The sequence below is a fragment of the Panthera onca genome, chromosome C1 (genome assembly GCF_046562875.1).
Source record: "Panthera onca isolate mPanOnc1 chromosome C1, mPanOnc1 haplotype 2, whole genome shotgun sequence".
NCBI classification, from domain to species: domain Eukaryota; kingdom Metazoa; phylum Chordata; class Mammalia; order Carnivora; family Felidae; genus Panthera; species Panthera onca.
In genome coordinates this window covers 37,676,042-37,700,842 of record NC_138346.1, presented here as the reverse complement: position 1 = coordinate 37,700,842, position 24,801 = coordinate 37,676,042, and the positions used below count along the sequence as shown (strand labels likewise).

General features: G+C 37.7%; 1 protein-coding gene across 2 annotated transcripts in view; it reads left to right on the top strand.

The window, feature by feature from the left end:
* PLCL1 (phospholipase C like 1 (inactive)) overlaps positions 1-24,801 on the top strand; it is a 333,051-nt gene that overhangs the window by 272,899 nt on the left and 35,351 nt on the right. For both annotated transcript variants that reach the window (XM_060622790.3, XM_060622791.3), the window contains exons 4-5: positions 5,638-5,713; positions 7,797-7,906. In XM_060622790.3, coding sequence (XP_060478773.2) covers positions 5,638-5,713; positions 7,797-7,906 — 186 coding nt within the window. The remainder of the gene's footprint in view (positions 1-5,637; positions 5,714-7,796; positions 7,907-24,801) is intronic.

Genomic DNA, 24,801 nt, shown 5'->3' with positions numbered 1-24,801 from the left:
TTGACTATCTCACTACAAAGTGATCTGTTAGACAATGGGAAATACAAACTTCTTACACTATGGGGTGAACAAATATTTATTTGGGGGATTTTTAAGATAACTTGAATCATAGAGTTTATTGAATGTTTTGGTCCTGGTTTATTTTACCTTAAATAAGTAATAATGTTTAAAAATGTATTTTCTAATACTTGAGTAGTGTATTTTCTATAGGTATAATCCTATTAAAAGGATTATTTGAAGGGGAATTCAGAACATATTGGATTACAGAAAAGTGGAGAAGCCTAGAAAAAAAGACTAGAGATAAAAAGAGAAATAAGAGTTCAAAAAGACAATTATAGGTTTGAGAAGTGATCAATAATAAATAAAATACTTTCTTGTGTGTAAATGTGTGGGTAATTGATATGTAGAAGAAATAAGGATCACAGAGTTAAATAGGGAAAAGGTGATTCTATAAATGAATTGATGTATCTGGGGATATAAAGGTAAATGAGTAAATGATCTACTAGAATTACAATTTACTGGAGAAATGAAGTGTGAGAGATAATATAAGTAAGCAGTTAATTGTAACTTGATATAGAAAATAAGACATTCTGTAAACAGACTAACAAAATAGAATGTTCTTGGGATTTGGAGGTGAGAGGTGGAGAGGAAGGGAAATCAGGACACCAGTGGAAGAGGGGGGCACTCGAGTGAGTTTTGAGGCTGATGGGATTTTGACCAAGGGAGATGGCTTATTCAGAAGACTTTCCTAATAGAAAGAAATCTGAGGAAGGAGGAATAAGTGGGGTGTGTTTGGAGAAGTGTGAGCCACACCTGGACCTGGGAGAATTGGGAAACCATAGGGGAAGAGGCTGCTGAGGCAAATAAGAAGACTCAAACTTGGAGTTAGAAAATTTTACATCATCTAACAGGCAAAGGAGAAAATAACAAATCTGGGAAGTAGCTAGTGCTATGCTTTTGGACAATGATTCTGGAAGTGATATTTGGAAGGAGTGAGGTGGGAAGGACCAGAACCTGTCAGTAGCCAAGAGGGATTCAAAGCCATCTTTGAGTGTCTCCAAGGGAGTTTGGGGCGCATTTGGAGAAAATAGGAGATCTACACTTTTTGGCAGGAGTAGAGGTGGGAATGGGGTGAGGCAGGGAAAGTAAAATGGAGGATAACAACATTTGAGCTGCCTCTGGAAGGATAATTAGAATTTGAAAGATGGCCCAGAGAGTGAGAATGAAGGCTTAAATGAGGAGTGTTGTGATAAAGAAGGAAGCAAAGGGATAAAAGTGGCAGGTTAGGCAAGACTTGGTGACTGACAGAATGTGGGAGCTCACCTTCTGGATGTAGTGAGGCAGAGTGTGTTGGTGATCTGAACCTGGGTGTCTGGAAGAGACAGAGAATGCTGGAAATTACAGATACAGCTATCTGATAGTAAGCATCTCCACCTTATTTGTTCTCTGCAGAGAGCACACTCAAAGGAGTGACTAAATGAGTAAATGAGGGCTTTGGTTATAAAAGTATGGGTATGGGTTAGTAAAGCATCAATGGGCGGTGAGCACCACAGGTATACCAACAGTAGAGAGCTGTCATCACTTGCAGACCTAAAGGAAAAGGGGAAGGAGCCATTCCTGGAACTCAGTAATATGGTACCTGCCAGAACAGGGCCACTTGACAGGAGCTGTGGCCTTGTAGAGAGGAAGCTATGGAGCCACAGTCTGGCAGGGAGGGGATGATCAAGGAGTAACTGCCCTAAACCTCTCTCCTCCCACCTCCTGTCCTGATCCCTTGCCGGTTGGTCCCATTGGCCAATCCTAACAGGAATCAGAGGCAAGGGAGCCTGCTTGATGTTGCCCACAGAGATCAACTTCCCCAGCCCAGAGCGTAGCAGAGAGGGGATCTAGAGAGCCGAATAGAGAGGGCCCAGCAGTTCCTCAGTAAAAATATTTTGAGAATTTATTCATTTATAAATGATACAAACTCAGTAACATACCAATTCATACAGTGTAAAAGAAATCAAGAATAGAAATCAGCGTTGGATTTTAAAAGTTTTACTTATGAATAATAGAAATAAATCTTTTTGCTCTTCCAGTGTGATTGAATATGTTGATCTGATCTGACTGTCATTGTTCTCACTTGTCAGTGTTGCTGAGAAAGAAATCATGGCGTGAATAGAACCAGGAGCTGCTCTGCCATCTTCACGTTTTTGCTTGTGCTTCTGTAATCTTCATTTTCCTTTCAGGAATGCATATTTGGAAGGCTTAGTTTATCTAGAACAAGAAAATATAAGTGGTACTTACTCTACTACTTTACAGCCATATGTAAGTTGAAATATTCTGGAAGAAACTAATAAATGAGTGCTGTTGTCAGCCCTCACCTAAGGTGGAATTACCTTCTTCGTCTTACCTCAGTTCCCACCTTAGAGATACTTGATCTTGATTTGGCAAGGGGGGCAGGATCAATCTGTAAAGCTTAATTTGCTTGCCAGTTTTGTGGGTTAAATAAATGTGAATAAAAGTCCTCATTGTTTCTCCTCACACCTCAAAGGATTATCTTGTGCCCTTGCCCCAGAGTACATGTACCTCCCTACTTTGGAAACCACTGCTATACACCGTTGGAGGTATGAGTCTGGAATTTAGGAGAGAGCTGAGCGTTGAAGATGTTGGCTTTGAAGGGATCTGCATGAATACAAATTTCATAGCTCTAAGCATGGATGGAATTGCTAAGAGGAGAGATAATGATGAAAGGAAACAGTGGAGAGCTTAGGCCAGGCAGCTGGGAGGATTCCTACATGTATGGATATAAACAAGGAGAAAGAGGTAGTACAGAAGTCAGAGAAAGAGCAAAGCATGAAAAGAACCAGGGTCCCAGAAATCAAGGAGGGCTGATCAGAGGTGTCAGCTGCTGAATTGGGAATGAATGAAGACCAAGGATTGGCCAGGTGTGGTTGATTATGAGGCCAAGGTTAAACTTTGAAGGTCTTGGTGGAGTCTTGCATGAGTCAAAACAATGAGTGCGGGCTAATTTTTAAAGGAAGGATTAATGAGGACAACCATTCAAAGGCCAATAGAATATTTATTATTGTTTTTGTTTGCTTACTTTAAAGTAGGAGATGTCGTGTGGAGAAGGGAAAAAGGTGGGAGAGAGGTAGAAATTTTGGAAAAAAAAAAAAGAAGGAATCATTAGAAACAGATTCCTGAGGGAAGCAGTAGAGATGGGTTTGAAAGTCTAGGTAGAAGGGGTAGCCATGACAAAGAGGATACTTCCTTCTCAGGTTGTTACAAAGAGGCTATGGTGTTTTTGGATGCAGAAATTATATTCCTTTTATACTCAACACTGAGGAGATACTTAGTAAAATACTGCAAAGAAAACTGGCCACAAATTAATAGTTTCTTAAAATCAAAGAATATGTTCTCTACTGAGAGCAAAACCAAGGGAAATGAGTGTAAGATGTCAATCAAGATTTAATAAAGGAAATTATCAATCCTGTTACTTTTTTGAGTTTTTCTTAAAAAGGGCAAATTTGAATCTGGTTGAAATGGATTGATTATGGGCATGCTCACACATTTTTTTTTTTTTTCTGACAGCCTGGGCCAGGTGACTTTGGAAATGCTATATTTTATTCTCAAAAAGATTGCAAGTATTTGAAGGCATACATTCTCTCCTGGAGTATGGGCAGGGCAGACAAAATCAGAGGGGTGCTATTTTTTTCATGACAATAAGTGGATGCCAGGAAACTGCAATTTTAATTCCAGCTTGATAATTAATTAGTTCTATTTTTTGGACAAGAATCTTAACTTCTATAACTCTTCACTTTCTTTTTTTCTAAAACCAAAATTAAGGGGGTGGCCATGATATCTAAGATTCTTTTGGTCTTAAAATTAAATGATTCTAAAAATGTATATCATATTACCTATTTTGCTTATGGTAAAGTCACAAAATATGTCCATTATTTATGAATGTTTCCCTTGCTTGAATTTCATGAAAATATTTTGTCTACTACTTAACTATTGCAGCATATAACTTTTGAAAGTATAATAAAACTCAATTGATGTTGCATGCATGGATGCTAAGCTTAGAAAAGACTGAATCAGATTGCCCTCATATTTAATCTTTTTCTGCTTATCAGTTTCATTCACTTGGAAGCTTTAGTCAGTTAGGCCACTATCAGTCATTTCGTAAATTGTTATTCACTAGCTTTCCACTTCCTTTTGAGAGTTGAAAGAGTTAATGCAGTTAAAATGTTTGACTCAGTCTAGAACTTCTTGGGTATCTATTTTTATGGTTTTGATGGTCAATTTAGCTCTCCAAATAAGTTACTTTCAACTACTACTTTAGGCAGAAAATATGAGTAATTGAATTTTGTTTGGTTGAATTAATTATCCTATTTCATTCATGCATTTGAGTAGACTTCCCTGCTAGACTCTGAGCTCCATGAAGCTAGAGATGTGTCTGTTTTTACTCCTTAATGCATCATATCCCATGTACTTACCACAGTGCTTACACATAGTGTCTGCTCAGTAGATATTTCTTAAGTGGATGATATGATTTTACTTCTATGGAGTTGTTAGGCATTACAAATTTGTGATTCAATATTCTTTTCCATTTAAAATTTGTAATCATGAACCACTTTATATTTGTCAGTGATTATACAAGACTAATCTGTTCAACAGCAGTTAATTATGAAAGATGTCTTACCCCAGACCTTCATGTCCACTTTGCATTCTGCCTTAAAGTCCCTTCAGAATATTCAGACACACAAAACACAGAATAGCCAGATGAGATGGGATAGCATTTATTGGGGATAGAAGAGTGGCTGGAAGTTCAAGAAGTGTTAGTTTGCCTCTTGGTTGCCTTTCTTTAGTCACTTCTTCAAAAGGGCCCCCATGCCTTGTCATCCTGATCACAACTTCTTTACTGATTATCAGCTTCCCCCTTCTTCACGTACAGATTTTTCTTTTCTCCATCTCTCCAATAGTTGCCTTATTTCCCCTACTTCATTCAGTAGATTAATTATTCCTTGGACATTTTTGCTTTCTATCCAAACGTAAAGGTCAGGGACAACCATTTCGGTGTTATTGCCTACAAGCTCTGTTGAATAATTGGTGTCTCTGAAATCTGACCCACTCCTCATTCTTGCCAGTGGAGCTGGAGCCCTTTTAGAGGGAGGACCAGATCTCCACCATTTTGGGGCCACTCAAATCCAAGCTGCTAACTTCACTGATGTGTTCAGTAGTCCTTTAACTCATTACTAGGTGATGCCTTATTCTGATTCTTGTTGCTATTGTTCCAGTACCACTTGCCTTATTGTTGCAGTTACGTTTGGAGTGAGGCGATGGAATAGAGGTGTTCCTGAATGTGATCTGGGGCTGAAAGAATGTGTATACATCTATTTAGCAATTACTTATTTGGCACTCATGATGTGCCAATCATGTTACGTGACTGAAGCAATTATAAGGTAGGTGCCTCTAGTGGTAGTGCTAGAATGAATGGGTGTTGGAGCACACGTTATCCCTCCGTCTCCTACCTCTTGTGGTCAGGGCTATGGTTCCCCATTACTGCCAGCATCAGGAGAGTCTCTCTATGTGTTGTCTTTCCAATGAGTCAGTTTAAGGACTGCTAACAACCACCTTTTTTTATTTTTGTGACAGATGATTCAAGAGAGCCGGTTTCTCATAGAAATGGCAGATACAGTCCAGGAAAAGATTGTGCAGTGTCAGAAAGCAGGTAATCCCCCCCAACTCCTGCCCCATTTCATTTAGAAACTTAATGATAATTCTTGATAGATTTTTCAAGTTTCCATTTTTACTCTTAAAATTCAAATATTTTATGCCATAGTTTAGCTATAAATTTGAGTTAAACTTAAGTCTTTGTTTAGTACAGAAGAAGTCTTGGTGACAGTAGGTGGGTTGTATGTACATAGGGGGGTAATGTCTGAAGATGTCTAGAGAGGTGAGGGGTTCTGAATCTACTTTTGTGGTTTTTACTACACATTGCTCCTTAAGAACCACCTCATTTTTACAATTTGAACCATAATCCTATTAATCTTCTAGGCTTTGGCCTCATTTATTAGTCATCCTTTTAAATTTATTCTTTCTTTAAGGATAGGATGGATCACATCTCTGTGAGGGTACCCCTTTGTTGATTTATATTCACCTTCATCCATACTCTATACTTTTGTCTTTCTTGGATTTATATTCTCCTTGATTCCGACGCACAATAATTAGGATGAAGGAGATGACAATAATGACAATTGCTTGATATATTGGCATATGATATACTGTGCAAATACACTATGTTGCTTAGTCCTTATAACAACTCTACAAGGTAATCACCATTATATCCAATTTGTAGATGAACCATCTGAGATTCTGAGAGATTGAGTGAATCACCCAAGATGCCTATTAACACAAGGTAGAGCTGACCTTTGAACCCAGACCAGACTTTAAAAATGGTGCTCTTTGCTGACTTGGTCCACAGACTTAACTGTTTCTGTTGACAAAAAGCACAGAAATAATCCCACGTACTTATATAATGCTCCTATATGTGAGGCAGTACTTTGAGAGCCTTATATGTGTTGACTCATTGAATCTTCACCACCATCCCTTGAGGTAAACACTCTTGTTATCACCATCTCACCAGTGAGGAAACTGGATCACAGAGAGGACTTGTTCATGCTTATGTAGCTAGTAAAGTGGTAGAGCCAGAGGGTAAGCCCGGCTCCACAATCATGCTCTTACCATGTGCTATATTTGTGATGTTAACACTAAGAAGGTTAATGTGGTTTTGGGCTACGTTAATAAAAGTAGAGTAATTAGAATAAAAAGGGTGGTGGGCTACTTCAGCCTTGTGGGCTGCTACCCTACCTTGTGTGGGCTGCTTCAAGCCCACTTTGAATATGATGTTCCTACAAGCTCTTCTGGATGCAATGCAATATGCAATATGCAATCTTCCTGGATGTCATATTTAAAGAAGAGACATTATTAGTAAAGCTGAATCATGCTAGAATGTTCAATCTGGAGGAGAGAAGACTCCAGTGGACTTTATCTAACATCTTTCTTCAAATATTTAAAGGGCTGCACAGTGGAAAAGAGGTTGGACCTAGCAGGTCTGGATCTAGCTAGCACCAAGGTTCCAGGGAGAGAGACTTTGGCTTGACATAAGGTATAGCTTTCCAAAGATGGCATAAGCTGTCCAGAAGAAAGTGTGATTCCCATCTCTGAGGATAGTGATATCTTTTATAGTATTCAAGCTTCTTAAGAAATAGTTGAGCTAAACATAATTTTAAGGTCATTCTCAAATATGAAACATTTAGGTATTTCCAGGAACTCTATTTACAAAACATGTTTTTATTTTTACTCAACATTTGTCGGTTAACCTTGTTATCCACATGGGCTCCGGGATCTACTGTCAATCTATGGAGATGGTTTATAGGGAAAAGTAGAATAAGTTCATCTATCACATATGGTTATCAGTTGCACATTACACTGTTTCATGTAAAAACCAGGTAGAAGACAAACAAGACATATGTACCCTCTTGGAAGAATTTGGTTCTTAACTTCCTTCTTATGTCTTTATCTATGCCTCCTGGCTGTTTCAAAGGTAATTTGGTCTAATGCATCCATTATTGTTAGTTTGCCCCTAAGGACAGCCATTGGTGGGGATGAACAGAATGAGGAGGAACATTCAATTCAGGGGTTTCAAAATTATAAGAGAAGGGCAGGCATGGGAAATAATAACATTTTTCATAATAAAATGTTTTTCTGAAATAGCATCATACTAAGAATTCTTACATGTTCTCTTTTCAAAGGGATGGAATTTCACGAGGAACTTCATAATCTAGGGGCGAAAGAAGGCTTGAAAGGAAGAAAACTCAACAAGGCGACTGAGAGTTTTGCCTGGAACATTACAGTATTGAAGGTAAATGAAATTCCCAGGGACCTTCTTTGCCTTTATTATTCTTCTCCTCATGTCTCCAAAGTCTAGAGAAACATCGGTGGTTAAATGCAGTGATTTGAATTTTTAAGTAATATGTGGCCTAAATCACCAGGTTCATGCTCTAAGTGATGGGGAGATTGACATACTTTTTGCCCTAATAGGACAAACGAGGTTTGTGGTGGAGACAGAGGACAGAACGACCTAATTCCACTGCCTGGTGGTTGTGCTTGTGTGTTTTTACTCACATGGACTCTGCTGTTCATGTCAATATAACTGTTCTTGTCTGTGGCAAGAATAATGCCAAATGTTGTGGGAGAAGGATCCAGCACAAGTGATTTGGAAGAGCTTTAAACCTCAGAATATCTGGAACCATTTAGGATTATTTTATTTTAAGAACAGTTTCTATAAATATATTTATTTTTGCAAATAGCTTTGGAAGTCAGTTTCTTGAGATTATGATTTGCTCTGCTGAAAATTAATTTTAGGAGTTTGAAGTAAAGATGCCACTTTTCATATTTTCTTATGTGAAAGGACAGATGATTTAGGCAGTTGGAATAATTTATTCCTGACAGTGTGTTGAGAAGAAAATAGCCACAAACGTGATTAATTAAAAAATTAATCATTGCCAATGTATAAAGAACATCTACTATATGTCATATACTGTTTTACAAGCTTTAATAAACTAACATTTTAATATGCACAACAACCCAATACTACTATTATTCTCATTTTAGAGGCGAGAAAACCGAGGCATTAAAAGCTTAGGTATATTACCGAAGGTCACTCCACTAACAAACAATGGAAGTGGAGTTTGAACGGCAGCTTGGTGCCAAAGAGATATGTTTATGAGGAGGTGCCAGGTGAACTGTAAGACATGTTACAAATGTTTCTTAAAAATTCAGTTCACAAATATTTGCTAACCTCCTACTATGTACTGGACTTTATGCTAGGTATTGAGGGTCCATGGAGAGCGAAAGAGGCACAGACCTTGACCTCATGAGTTAACAGTCTGGAGGCAGGAGGTGGGATGAGGGAAAATAGGCATCATTTGCTTAATGAGCAGGGAAGAGCTATAGCGTTAATATGAAGAGAGACTTATTTTATAATATTAGAAGACAACATGTCAGCGTGAACCCTGACTCAAACACTTTCTGATCAGATATTTATGTGGTCTTGTTAATGTGCCAGTCACTGAGAAAGAGGCTATGGATACAAATATCAGAAGAGTAATACCTGGGCCTCCAGGACTGGTGTACCAAGGGAGACAGACATATAACCAATAATGGCCATCAATTATTCAGTACTTAATATGTGACAGGCGCTCACAGCTAAGGTGTGCCCTTGCAGCAACTCTTGCTGACCCTGGTATGCATCTATCCATCTCACAGATGAGGACATTGAGGCTTAGCAAGGTTTAAGCTTCTTGCCTTCATCTAGTAAATGGCAAAGCTGAGATTTCGACTCATGTCTGTGGGTCTATACTACACTGTCCTTCTGCTCCCCATAAAACTCAATCCATGTGACTGAGTCTAGGCAGCCTAGTGCAAGGGTGAGGCAGGCTCTGTGTGCACATTGCCTGATAGCTGTGAGGCTTTAACCAAATTGTATGATCCTTCTGAGGGCTGACAATAAATATTAGAGTGACAATAATATATATATTTTGAAAGTTTATTTATTTTGAGAGAGAGCATGTGCATGCAAGTTGGGGAAGGGCAGAGAGAGAAAGAAGGAGAGAGAAAATACCAAACAGGTTCCAAGGTGTCAGCTCAGAGCCCGATGTGGGGCTTGATCCCATGAACTGAACCATGAGATCATGACCTGAGCTGAAACCAAGAGTCAGATGCTCAACAAACTGAGCCTCCTACATGCCCCTAGAGTGACAATAATATTAATACTCAGGGTTTTGTGAGAATTAAATGAAGTAATATATACAAAATGTCTAAGTCACAGTGCATAAAACTAAACACTGTATACACACATGTGCATATATAAAGTAATAATAATATACATAGTTATATGTATATATATATATATATGTGTGTGTGTGTGTGTGTGTGTGTGTGTGTGTGTGTGTGTGTATGCTATTACTTTTGCCACGTGAAGATGACATTGGAGGAACAAGTTTGTTGTTTCTTATTTTATTTAGAAGTCTTTTAATAATTAATTTTTAAATTGAGATTTCTTATTTCTGTATTAATCTGTGACTTAAGCCCATTCACTGTTCTGTGTTTCTTTGGTTTAGTGACAGGGGCTGGTTGCTAGATCGGGCTGGGCAAATACTATACATGCCATTCTAAGACAGATCTTTTGAAACATGACCAATATTCTACTATTGTAGCTAATGTACTAGCTGCTAGCATTTCAGCTTGAATGCTAGGAACTTAAACAAGAATAGTGAATTTTTCCAAACTTTTAATATTTCCTTTCCTTCATGGTATTTGGTGGGCTTGTTAGTCAGGTGCTCTTTCCACAGTGCTGAACAAATGACCTTCTTGGAGTTTGAATTTTTAGCTGAGGGACAGAGACTAGGCTCTTTTGGAGACTGTTTAGTTCAATGATGCCTCTCTGAGAAGATCCTCCTCTCTAAGACTCTCCCTTTCTTTTTTTCTTTTTAAATGCTTATTTATTTATCTTGAGAGAGAGAGAGAGCAAGAGCGAGAGAGAGAGAGAAAGAGAGAGAGAGGAAGCAGGGGAAGGGCAGAGAGAGAGAAAGAAAATCCCAGCAGTCTCCGTGCTGTCAGTGCAGAGCCCGATGCAGGGCTCAGTCTCCAGAACCACAAGATCATGACCTGAGCAAGTCAAGAGTCAGATGCTTAACTGACTAAGCCACCCAGGCACCCCCCTCCCTTTATTTCTTGTGTCTTGAATGTGAAACTCTTAATTCCTGCTTTGTTCTCCAGCCTTCCTGTTGATTTTCCAAGCTTCTAAAGTCTTCCAATAAATCTCCTTTTTCTTAGTTTTCTAGATTCAGTTTACATTCCTTACAACTGGTTGAATAAGCAGTAACCAAACTTTTGAGACATAAACAGTGAATAGGTAGAATATGGCAGGGCCTGCTATAAAGTTGTGCATTGCCAACAGAAAAAGTTTCCTTACATGCAATTTATATAAGTACTCTCTACTAACTAGAGGAAGGGAGTGGGGATTGATGAATATTGGTTGAATATATGGGTTCGTGAAGCTAAAAATATTTAATTCCAATGTACTTTCCAACAAGGAGGGGAGAAGCTGAAAAAAAATGAGAAATGTACGTCTAGGAAAAAGGTTGTTGGGACCAAGGAGTGGTGGAAAGGAGCATTGGCTTTAAAGTAAATTGAGCTGAGACTAAAAAAGTAATTCTTTAGTTTATGTTTTCTGAAATTCAGTATTACATTGATACGATATTAATAAATGAAGGAGAAGCTAGAGAAAAATTGGCAGAGACAAAGATAAATAGCTCTATAATAAAATGAATATGAATTATACTTAGTGTCTACACTTTCCAAGCCAGAGATGAGGACTTAGGATCCAGCAAGAAAGCTGAAGTCAAGATGGTCCTGGAAACAATCCATGTTTTTTTTTTCCTTCCATTCATATTTTAGTACCATACATGGGTCCAGAGTAGGGAGTTGCTTAGCATATCATTTGCATTTCCCCACACTTTGGCCATATGCCAATAGCCGACTATAATATTTTCCTCCTATCCATTTCTTTCTCTTTCACTGCTGAGCACAGAATCAAATTCTATATATAGCCGTTATATTTATTTGGGGTGATGTGATGATACATGTCTCAATGACTCAGTCTTCAGTATATTTTCTAGATAATCATTGGACCAAGATAGTTGCATCTCATCCTACCATCAGACATTAAGAGTTACTTCCATCTGTCTTTTCTCCATGCTATCCTTCAGAAATGAGTGTTATTTGGTTATTAACATAATATTAAAATCTTACAATGGAATTTTCCCTGTTCTTTAAGTCTTCCAGAAAGAGATGCTACAATTTCACTGGCTTAGTTAACCTATTGTAGTAAATTGTTATTAATTTTTGAAGTGTTTCACTCATGAGAGTTTTGAAGTTCTTTTGGAAGAGAGATATGAATTTATACTATATGTCTGAGAAAACACAATGTGTTATTATGTGGAATCCATTTAAAGTCTTGGACTCCATCCAGAGTGTCTTGACTCCTCAAGTATAAAAAGAACTTCATTGTAAGGCAGTCACACCTGTAAAACTGAAATTAGAAAGAACCCTTGAGTAGCATTTTAGTGAGCTTTCCCAGTATATATTTTTCTAACTTGGCCTGTTAGGCATTTTAAGGAACTAAATTCAATTATCTTTACATTTTTAAAAGTTTGATGAAAAAATCAATTTTACCAGGCTAGACATGTGTCAAGTAGAAATATATAAAAAATAATATTCAAAAAATATAACTAGTAAACATTTTATTGTAAAGGAAAAATTATGAAGTTAGGTGGTCACTAGAGCTTAAAAAGGAATAAAAATATTAGGAAGTGGCTGACTTCTTATTGTTCATAAATTTCATTGATTACTAGTTGAATGACATGTATTAAATAAATTATGATGAACAATTACTTCATCAATGAGCACTTCTATTTTTTTTTTTTTTTTTAATTTTTTTTTTCAACGTTTTTTATTTATTTTTGGGACAGAGAGAGACAGAGCATGAACGGGGGAGGGGCAGAGAGAGAGGGAGACACAGAATCGGAAACAGGCTCCAGGCTCCGAGCCATCAGCCCAGAGCCTGATGCGGGGCTCGAACTCACGGACCGCGAGATCGTGACCTGGCTGAAGTCGGACGCTTAACCGACTGCGCCACCCAGGCGCCCCGAGCACTTCTATTAATTGATATGTATTTATACTTTCCCTACATAGATTTACAGCTTGTAATTTAATGCATTCCAGTGTGTGCCACACAAAAAAATCCAGTTGGAGCATCTGGGTGGCTCAGTTGGTTGAGTACCTGACTCTTGATTTCAGCTCAGGTCATGATTTCTCCCAGGGTCATGGGATTGAGCCCGTGTTGGGCTCTGCACTGAGCATGGAGACTGCTTGAGATTTCCTATCTCTCTCTCTCTCTGTCTAAAATAAAAATAAAAAAACAGTTCTTTTTTATAGATTTATATTCAGTAGGTATGACCAATCTTTTCTGCCTGACTTGTTGGCTTTTTATTATTGTTTAAGCCTTTACTTCTTCTGCTTTTTCTTGGCAACATTTTCATTTTTCTTGGGAAGAGCAGAGGCTGGAGCTTTTCACTTCTCCTTGGGTACTTGTGTTTCTAATGCAGGCAGATTCTCTTATTCAGGTCCCAAATTTCAGGCTGTCACATCTCTGGGAAATATTGCTGAATAAGGGCAATTAAGTGGATGTCAGTGCGGTAATACACTTTCTAACAGAGCCTGCAAAACCACTTGAAGGCTTTGCTCATTGTTGAGAGACAGGAGAAAGGAAATAAGATGATGGGTTATTGAGAAGAGAAGTATGAGAGGTATCCATCTCTGAAAGACTGAATGATAGCAAGAATGGAGTCACCCTCAACCAAATGACCACTTAAAATCATTCTTTGTGACTCTGTATGTGTGTGTGTGTGTGTATGTGTGTGTATGTGTATCAAATCAGCCTCTTCTGGTATCCATAGTGACCATATATCCTGGAGGCTTCTCTGAGGTTATATCAAGAAGGGACATGTCCAGTGTCCTCTATGTTGTCTATTGAGAACCTCTCCAATGGTGTTTCTGGTAGCTGTTGGCTCTTGTAGTAGAAGCTAGAGAAAGGCTAGCTTTCCTCCTGAGGCAACTCTTTGAGAAAAGAATGACAGTTTATGAAGTCTAGAAACAGACTCCCAGTGACAACGATGCATTAATAATAAACTATTCTTCATATTGATAATACTATCAATTGTTAAATAACCTAAAGCAAAGGAGTCAAGAGTACAGACTCTGAAGCCAGACACTTTCTACCTGTGTGTCCTTGGAAAAACTTCCTTTTGTCTCTGTGCTTCTGAGTCAATTGGGATATGCTAGATTGTGCTGTGGTAACAAAAATGTGAAAATCTCAGTGACTTAAAACAATAGCTTGTTTCTTGCCTCTACTGTATGTCCATCACAAGACATACACAGCAAGTATATTTTAGGAACACAGGCTAATAGGAACTGTATCTAATACTTCTACAATCCTAGAGGTAGGGAAAAGCACAAATTGGTTTTAAACACTTCTGCCATATGTTCACTTCTGTCATAGGTCTGCCATATGACACATGGAATCATAGTTTCCTTCTATTTATATTTGAATGGCCAAAACAAGCCACATGGTCAGATCTGAATTCAGTGGAGTGGGGCAAGTGTATACTTCCTCAAGGAAAGGGAACAGATTTTGGTGAATATAATGAGGTTCCTCAATTACACCCACTTCATAGGATTATATGAGGACTAAATTGTAGAGGCCATTTTTAGGCAAACAGCCTTGAGCAATGGAATGTAGAAAGGGCCCACAGTGTTCCCCTGGCTGAATACAGACTGGCCATCAGGTGACCCACCTCAGTATATCCACAGGCCCTAACTGACCAATGGGCTACTTACAACTAGGCACAGCTACCAAAAAAGGGAGAATTCCATATATCGCCATACCTCTTCCTCTTCTCCCTTTAAAACCGAACCCCACCCACTGCCTCTCCTTTGCTGTCCTGCCTGCCATTCCCTTGTGTTGTATTCAATAAACTTCTATCGCCTTTGTTTTGCTTCAGGTGAATCCTTTTACCTTCCGCATCACCAGCTTCCACTCAATCACCATCCCACATTTTGAGGCCCCCATCTGATTTAAACACCCCATTTAAACACCACGTAAGTGAATTAAGATATATAAAGTGGTGTATGGCATATAAAAAGTGCTGTATAATTGTTATTTTTTTTTTATTTTTATTTTTTTTAAATTTTTTTTTTCAACGTTTTTTATTTATTTTTGGGACAGAGAGAGACAGAGCATGAACGGGGGAGGGTCAGAGAGAGAGGGAGACACAGAATCGGAAACAGGCTCCAGGCTCCGAGCCATCAGCCCAGAGCCTGACGCGGGGCTCGAACTCACGGACCGCGAGATCGTGACCTGGCTGAAGTCGGATGCTTAACCGACTGCGCCACCCAGGCGCCCCAATTGTTATTTTTATTATTAGTAATTAGCATTCACTGCTTATAATAAGCAGGTAAGTGATTTTCACACAACATCTTAAGTCATTTTAAGGGTAATGCTGTGAAGTTAGTGGTACTACACCCATTTTGTAGATAAGAAAACTGAGGCTTGAGAGGTTAAGTAACATTCCCATTGGCGTACAGGTACTGAGTGAGGGAGCAAGAATCTAAATCCAGAGCCCATGCTGTCAGCCCACTATGCTATATTGTTGGAATATTAATAGTACCATAATAATGATATATTAACTGAGTGCTTTCTATATATCAAGTATTGTACTAAGTGCTTTATGTCTATTATCTTATAGAGAGTAAGTGTCCTGTCCACATAACATGAGAATTCCAATCACCTTGGCAGTATATTCCCACAGTGCAGAAAGGTACATTGAAAGCGTGTAGCTTTAGACCACCAATTCTCCTTGTTCTGACATTATACTCACCAAGCAACTCTGTTGTCAGTTTGGCTTCCCAGGCATACTTTTCTGGTGGAGACAGAATGGATTGACCAAGTGACAAAACTAGTCCTATCTGCCTGGAGGTTGCATTTGTTTTTGTAAATGTGTCAGTTAACTTCCTTCATTACCAGTGCATCTCCTATGAGTTTGGATAGCACGTGAATTAGCTCCCCAGATGTAATTGAACACTTGGACAGATACCACTGAAATTAGGAAAGGAAAACAAAATGACAAAAATACCAAAGCAGAGGGCCTGACCCTGGACCCACCCTGAGAACCCAGCCAGCCTCCTCCTGTTTCTCTTGGACCAGGTTACTGTTCACTCGCTTTCAGTCTAGATGTTGCCAGCCTCCACAACTTGATGAGGTAGAGGAAGTGCCTCCAGCAAGAGCTTTGCAAAGGCTATAATCCTATTCATATTCCTTCCTCAGCCCACTCCTCTACACCCTCAACTCTATCTCTCAGATGTTCACTCTGTCCTTTATCACCTAAGCCATTAGAGCAAAAGTCCTGGAATCTTCTTCCTTTGAATAGCAAACCTGAGATGATTTGGAAATGAGGGTGAAGTCCTTATAGGTAAGGACTCCTCAGGCTTCACTGAGAAGAAAGGAGCCTGACAGGAATATTGAAGAGGCTGTAAGTCATTAATCTTGAGATGTGGACTTACAAAGAGTTTTCAATAAAGCTTTTAATTCTGTTAAGTCTAAGGAAAATATTTTCCAGTAATACATACAAAATAACAAGATTTGGGGCTGTGAGTTCCTGTCTATTTTATCTTAAAATTGATTATCTGAGAGTTTTGACGTATAGGAAGTTGGACATGAGTTTAAAAATCTTCAACTAATATAATTTTTAAACATTAGATTATCTTCTCTGGGGCTAGATTTTCTCACCTAAAGATGGGATCAGGTTTTATGATAGCTAGAGTCCTAGGTCTTCACATTTTATGACTATATAGTATTTTCAATCTTTTTCTGTGCTGAACTACATTACATTGCTTAAACACACTGATCCTTTGTCACTAAACTTATCAATAGTGTAAATCTCTCTACTTATATACCCTCTCTTTTATATCTTACTCCTCCTCCTTTGTTTTATTTTTAACGTATGAGACTATGAGACCCTAATTACACTCCATTTCTATTCTTACTTCACAATTTCTCACTGTAATCTCTCCCACTGCTATATTTTCCCTTCCTGATTGCGCTTTACAAATAAGATGATCTATTCTTACCATCTTGTTGGGAATTTTTGTTTTCCAAAGTTTTTTTTTTTTATTGTGCTAAAATACATAGAACATAAATTTTGCCATCCTAACCATTTTTAAATGAACAGTTCAGTGGTATGAAAATGCATTCATAGTGTTGTGCGACCATCACCAACATCCATCCCGACTCTTTTCTCTTGTAAACCTGAAACTCAGGATCTATTAAACAATAACTCTCCATTCCTCTCCCTCCCCAGCCCCTGACAACCACTGTTTGATTTTATGTTTCTATGATTTTTGACTACTCTAAGTAGTCATATAAGTATCTCATATAAGTGTGATCATACACTATTTGTCCTTTTTTGACTGACTTATTTCACTTTGCATAATGTCCTTAAGGTTCAGCGATGTTGTAATAAATTCTTTTATACAGCTAAATAATGTTCTGTTGTATACATTTTGTATGTGTGTTTTACATTTATTTGTATGTTTATTTTTATTTGTTTTATTTTATTTTTATTTTCATTCCAGTATAGTTAACACACAGTGTTGTATTAGTTTCAGGTGTACAATATAATGATTCAATAATTCTATACATTATTCAGTGCTCATCAAGATAAATGTACTCTTTAATCCCCTTTACCTATTTCACCCATCCCACACCCACCTCTCCTAATCATCAGTTTGTTCTCTACAGTTAAGAGTCTGTTTTTTGGTTTGTCTCTTTTTTTCCCTTTGTTCATATGTTTTGTTTCTTAAATTCCACATATGAGTGAAATCATATGGTATTTGTCTTTCCCTGAATGACTTACTTTGTTTAGCATTATACTCTCTGGATCTATCCATGTTGTTGCAAATGTCAAGATTTCATTCTTTTTGGTGGCTAAGTAATATTCCATTCTATGTATGTACCATATCTTCTTTATTAATGAGCACTTGGGCTGCTTCTGTATCTTGGTTATTGTAAATAATGCTGCAATAAACATAGGAGTGCACATATCTTTTCAAATTAGTGTTTTCATTCTCTTTGGGTAAATGCCCACAAGTGGAATTATTGGATAATATGGTAGTTCCATTTTTAATTCTTGAGGAAACTCCATACTGTTTTCCACAGTGGCTGCATCAATTTACATTACCACCAACAGGGCACAAACATTGCTTTTTCTACACATCCTTGCCAAAACTTGTTTCTCATGTTTTTGATTTTAGCCTTTCTGACAGGTGTGAGGTAGTGGTATCTCATTATGGTTTTGATTTGTATTTCCCTGATGATCAGCGATGTTGAGTATCTTTTCATGTCTCTGTTGGCTTTTTGTATCTTTGGAAAAATGTCTGCTTATGTCTTCTGTTCATTTTTAATTGGATTATTTGTTTCGTGTATGTGTGTTGAGTTGGGTAAGTTCTTTATATACTCTGGATACTAACCTTTTATTGGCTATATCATTTGCAAATATCTTCTCCCTTTCAGCAGGTGATCTTTAGTTTTATTGATTGTTTCCTTTGCTGTGCAAAAGCTTTTTATTTTGATGTAGTCCCACTAATTTATTTTTGCTTTTGTTTCTCTTGCCTCAGAAGACATACCTAGAAAAAATGTTGGTATGGTCAATGTCAGAGAAATTACTGCCTTTGTTCTCTTCTAGGATTTTTATGATTTCAGATCTCACATGTAGGTCCTTAATCCATTTTGTGTTTATTTTTCTGTATGGTATAAGAAAATGGTCCAGTTTCATTCTTTTGCATGTTGCTGTCCAGTTTTCCCAATACTTTTTTTGTTAAAGAGATTATCTTTTTCCTTTTGCATATTGTTGCCTTCTTTGTTGAAGATTAATTGAACATAAATTGTGGGTTTATTCCTGGGCCCTTTATTCTGTCCCATTGATCTGTGTCTATTTTTGTGCTGGTACCATACTATTTAAATTACTGTAGATTTGTAGTATATCTTGAAATCTGGGATTGTGATACCTCCAGTTTTGTTTTTCTTTTTCAGTTGCTTTGACTATTCGGGGTCTTTTGTAGTTCTGTACAAATTTTAGGATTATGTGTTTTAGTTCTGTGAAAATTGCTGTTGGTATTTTCACAAAGATTGCATTAAATCTGTAGATTGCTTTGGATAGTGTGAATATTTTAACAGTATTCGTTCTTCTAGTCCATGAGCATGGAGTATCTTTCCATTTGTTTGTGGAGTCTTCAATTTCTTTTATCATTGTTTTATAGTTTTCAGAGTACAGGTCTTTCACCTCCTTAAGTTTATTCCTAGACATTTAATTCTTTTTGATGCAATTGTAAATGGGATTTTTTTCTTAATTTCTCTTTCTGCTACTTCATATTAGCTTATAGAAATGCAATTTATTTCTGTTTATTGACTTTGTATCCCATGACATTACTGAATTCTATCAATTTTAGTAGTTTTTTGGTGGAATCTTTAGGGTTTTCTGTATATAATATCATGGCATCTATAAACAGTGAAAGTTTTACTTCTTCCTTACCAATTTGGATGCCTTTTATTTATTTTTCTTGTCTTATTGCTATGGCTAGGATGTCCAGTACTATGTTGAATGCAAGTGGTGAGAGTGGACCTCCTTATCTTCTTTTCTGATCTTAGGGGAAAAGCTCTCAGTTTTTCACCATTGGGTATGATGTTACCTATGGGTATTTCATATATGGCCTTTACTATGTTGAGGTATATTCCCTCTAAATCTACTTTGTTGAGGGTTTTACTATGAATGGATGATCTACTTTGTCAGATGCTTTTTATGCTTTTATTGAAATGATCATATGGTTTTTATCTTCTCTCTTATTGATGTGATGTATCATGTTGAGTGATTTGCAAATATTGAACCACTCTTGTGTCCCAGGAATAAATCCCACTTGATTGTGGTGAATGATTATTTGTAAGGTATTGTTGGATTTGGCTTGCTAATATTTTGCTGAGGATTTTTATACCTATGTTCATGAGATTGACCTGTACTTTTCTTTTCTTTTTTCTTTTCTTTCTTTTTCTTTTTCTTTTCTTTTCTTTTCTTTTCTTTTCTTCTTCTCCTCCTCCTCTTCCCCCTCCCCCTCTCTGTCCTCCTCCCCATCATTCTCCTCCTTCTCCCCCTCCCCCTCCTCCTCCTAATCCCCCTCCTCTTCCCCCTTCTCCTTCTTCTTCTTCTTCTTCTTCTTCTTCTTCTTCTTCTTCTTCTTCTTCTTCTTCCTCTTCTTCTTTTTCTTCTTTTCATAGTGTCTTTACCTGGCTTTGGTATCAGGATAATGCTGCCCTCATAGAATGGATTTGGAAGCTTTCTTTCCTCTTCTATTTTTGGAATAGTTTGAAAAGAATAGGTATCAATTCTCTTTAAATGTTTCATATCATTCACCTGTGAAGCCATTGGTTCTGGATTTTTGTTATTTGGGAGTTTTTTTTATTACTGTTTCAATTTCAGTTCTGATCATGTCTCTTCAAATTTTCCATTTCTTCCTGACTCAGTTTTGGGAGGTTGGATGTTTCTGGGAATTTATTCACTTTTTCTAATTTGTTCAATTTGTTGGCATGTAATTCCTTATAATGTTCTCTTCAATTCTTGTATTTCTGTTATATTTTTGTTGGTTGTCATTTCTCCTGTTTCATTTATGACTTTGAGTCCTTTCTCTCTCTCTCTTTGATGACTCTGGCTAAAGGTTTATCAATTTTACTGATCTCTTAAAAGAACCAGCTCCTTGTTTCATCAATCTATTCTATTGTCATTTTCAGGTTCTTTTATTTAAAAAAAAAGTTTATTTATTTTGAGTGAGAAAGAGAGATACAGTGGGAGAAGGGCAGAGAGAAAGGGAGAGAGAGAATCCCAAGCAGGCTCCACGCTGAATTGCAGAGCCCAACATGGGGCTTGAACCCATGAACTGTGAGATCATAATCTGAGCCAAAATCAACAGTCAGATTATCAGCTGACTGAGCCACTCAGGCACCCCTGTTTTAAGCTTTTATTTCATTTATATCTTTATGTTTTTTCTTCCTTCTACTGGTTTAGGATTTGGCTTGTTTTTCTTTTTCTACCTTCTTTTGGTATAAGGTTAGGTTGTTTATTTGAGATTTTTCTTCTTGACGTAGGCTTGTATTGCTGTAAACTTCCCTCTTAGAATCACTTTAGCTGCATCTTAAAGATTTTGGACCATAGTGTATTCATGTTCATTTGTCTCCCTGTACTTTTTTATTTCCTCTTTGATTTCTTGCATGAGTCATTCATTGTTTAGTAGCATATTATTTAATCTCCATGTATTTGTACTCTTCCAGTTTGTATCCTTATGGATGATTTCTAGTTCCATAGCATGTGGTCAAAAAAGATGCATGGTATGACTTCAATCTTTTTGAATTTGTTGAGACTTATTTTGTGGCCTAATATGTGATCTATTCTTAAGAATTTCCCATGTGTACTTGAAATGAATGTGTATTTTACTGTTTTAGGATGGAATGTTCTAAAAATACCTGCTAGATCCATTTGGTCCAATGTGTCATTCAAAGTCCCTGTTTCCTTGTTGATTTTCTGGTTGGATGATCTATCCATTGACATAAGTGGGACGTTAAAATCCCCTAATATTGTATTAATATTATTGTATTACTATCCATTGCTTACTTTATGTTTGTTATTAACTGCTTTATGTATTTGGATGCTTTCATGTTGGTTGCATAAATATTTACAATTGTTATATGTTGTTGGATTGTTCCCTTTATGATTATATAGTGTCCTTCTTTGTCTCTTGCTACAGCTCTTGTTTTAAAGTCTGTCTTGTCCAATATAAGTATTGCTACCCCAAGTTTCTCTCACTGTATTTATATGATAAATGCTTTTCCATCCCTTCATTTTCAACCTGCATGTATCTAAAGAAGTTTCAAGTGAGTCTCTTGTAGGCAGCATATAGTTGGGTCTTGCTTTTTTATACATTCTGTCACCCTTTGTATTTTTATTGGAGCATTTAGTCTATTTACGTTCAAAGCAATTATTGATAGGCATGTACTTATTGCCATTTTGTTACTTGTTTTATGGTTGTTTTTGTAGTTCTCTGTTCCTTTCTTCTCTTGCTCTCTTCTCTCACAGTTAGTTGGCTTTCTCTAGTGATATATTTGGATTCTTTTCTTTAATTTTGCATATATATTATTGATTTTGATTTGTGGTTACCATAACATCTTTGCATATAGCAGTATATATTAAGTTGATGGTTGCTTAAGTTTGAGCCCATTCTTTACTCTTCCCCTCACATTTTAGAATATGGTGTCATACTTTACATCTTTTTATTTTGTGAGACCCTTGACTTATTTGTATAGATATACTTAATTTTACTGCTTTTGTGCTTTCTACTTTTCTTACTCCTGCTTATGGTCTTTCCATTCCACTCGAAGACTCCCCTTTAACATTTCTTGTGGGTCTGGTTTAGTTTTCATTAATTCCTTTAATTTTTGTTTGTTTGGGAAACTCTTTATCTCTGCTTCAATTCTGAATGAAGGCCCTGCTGAATAAAGTATTATTCGCTGCAGGTTTTTTTTCTTTCAGCACTTTGAATATATCATGTCACTCCCTCTGGCCTGCAAAGTATCTGCTGAAAAATCAGTTTATCACCTTATGAAGTTTCCCTTGAATGGAAATGTTTTTGTTTCTGTTTCTCTTGCTATTAAAAATTTTTTTTAAACGTTTATCTTTGAGAGAAAGAGAGAGAGAGAGCAAGGAGGGGAGGAGCAGAGAGAGGGAGACACAGAATCTGAAACAGGATCCAGGCTCTGAGCCATCAGCACAGAGCCCAATGCGGGACTCAAACTCACAAACCATGAGATCATAACCTGAGTCAAAGTTGAATCTTAACCTACTGAGCCACCCAGCCGCCCCTTTTTTGCTGGGCGAAAATTTTTGAGAATTTTTAAAATTCTCTTTTTATCATCATTTTTTTTTTTTTGCCATTTTAATTACTGTATGTCTTGGTGTAAACCTCCTTGGGTTGATTTTGTTGGGGGCTGCTATGCCTCCTGGATCTGGATTTCTGTTCCCTTTCCCAGATTTGGGAAATTTTCAGCAGTGATTTTTTTTTTTCAAATAAACTTTCTTCCCTCTTTTCTCTCTCTTTGCTTTCTGGGATCCCCATAATGCAAATGTTATTATGCTTGGGGGTATCGCTGAGTTCCCTAAGTCTATTGTCATTTTGTATTATTATTTTTTTCTTGTATCTTTTCATCTTGATTGCTTTCCATTTCTCTGTGTTCTAATTCACTGATCTGTTCTTCTGCCTCCTCTTATCTACTATTCCATCTAGTGCATTTTTAATTTCAGTTATTGGGTTCTTCATCTCTAATTGGTTCTTTTTTATGCTTTCTCTTTCTTTGCTGAAGGTCTCATTGAGATTCTCCACTCTTTCTTCATGTCCAGGGAGTATCTTTATAAACATTACTTTAAATTCTCTATGAGGCTATTATCTGCATTTTGCTTAAGTCTCTGTGATTTTGTTGTGTTCTTTCATTTGGGACCTATTCCTTTGTCTTCTCATTTTGTCTAACTCTCTGTGTCTGTTTCTTTGTGTTAGGAGAGTCAGTCATATCTTCTGCTCTTAAAAGTAGTGGTCTTATGAGGAAGAAGTCCTTTAGTGCCCTGCACTGTCCCCCGTTAACCAGAACCAGGCACTTCAGGGCTGTCTTCTATGTGTGTTGTGTGCACCCTGCTGTTCAGACTGAGCCACTTTCTCCTTCATTTCAGTTATCTGCAATTGCTCTCTTTGTCTGTTATGGGCAGGATTTTGTTCTTGTGTTGTCAATAGGCCAGTCTGGGACTGCCTTGGGCTTGAGCATAGTCAGTATAGGCACTTGCCAAGGATGCAGTAGTGCTTTCCCTGTGTTGTACCTGAGAATCTTTTGTTGGTAGGTGACCTGCAGTCAGACCAGATATCTGCCACCAGCCCACTGCTGAAGCTGAAGTCTGACTGGTGAGTGTGGTTATCTTTTCCTTTCCCTGGGGCAGGCGTCACATTAGAGTGGTGCTGGCACCTGTCGGGGGTGTTGATAGACTACCAGGCTTGTGGCACTGCTTTGGATGCGTTCAGACCAAAAGCAAATTGGAGGGGATGGAACTGCAGAAGCACACAGATGCTGGTAGGCAGTGTTAGCAAGGTTTGTGCTGGTGTGCTGTGGGAGGAGACCTGGAGCAAAAGCCTGGCTGGAGGGGGTGTGTCTTCAGGGGAATGCAGGGGCAGGGTGCACTGTTAACAAGTTAGGTGGGGAGTATTGGCTCCATAAATAGTTGGGGAAGGAAATTGCCAGCTTCTTTCTTCCTGGAGAATTTTCCCAACATCCCTGCTCCTCTACCACACATTCTGAGATTAGTAAACAAATTTCCTTCTTATATACCCCAGGCATTTTTCAAAGTGCTGCTTCTATGCTATATCTCTATGGAGCTGTTTATTGTACCATCTCTTTAAGGGCAGGGACTCAGTTGACTCTTGCCCTCCCTACTCTCCTATGATCCTGCTAATTTTTAAAGTTCCAGGTTTTAAGTTCCACTGATTCTAAGAACTTGTGAAATTTGGCCCCTCTGGTTTTCAAAGGCAAATGTTATTCATCATCCTGTGTGGGCTTCCCTGTGTGAGTCTATTTCTCTCCCTTATCTGTGCCTGTGGCTTCCCTCCCTCCTGCAGACAGTCCTGGGGGTCTATTTAGCTGCTGACTACATCTCTGCCCTTCCTACCCTCTTTGATGCAGCTTCTTCTCTATATTTAGCTGTGGAGAGTTTGTTCTGCCAGCCTTCAAGTCTTTTTCTGGTTATTTACATGATGTGAATGTTATCTAGTTGTATCCATGGGAGAAAGCTAGCTTAGGCTCTTTCTGCTTTGCTATCTTCCCTGAAAGTCCTATAAATACTACAGTTTGCTTATCCATTCATCTGTTGATGGATGCTTGGACACTTTCATGTTTTAACTTTTGTGAATAATGCTGCTATAAACACGGATGTACAAATATCTCTTTGAGATCCTGATTTCAGTTCTTTTGGGTATATACCCAGAAGTGAAAATTGTTGGGGGGGG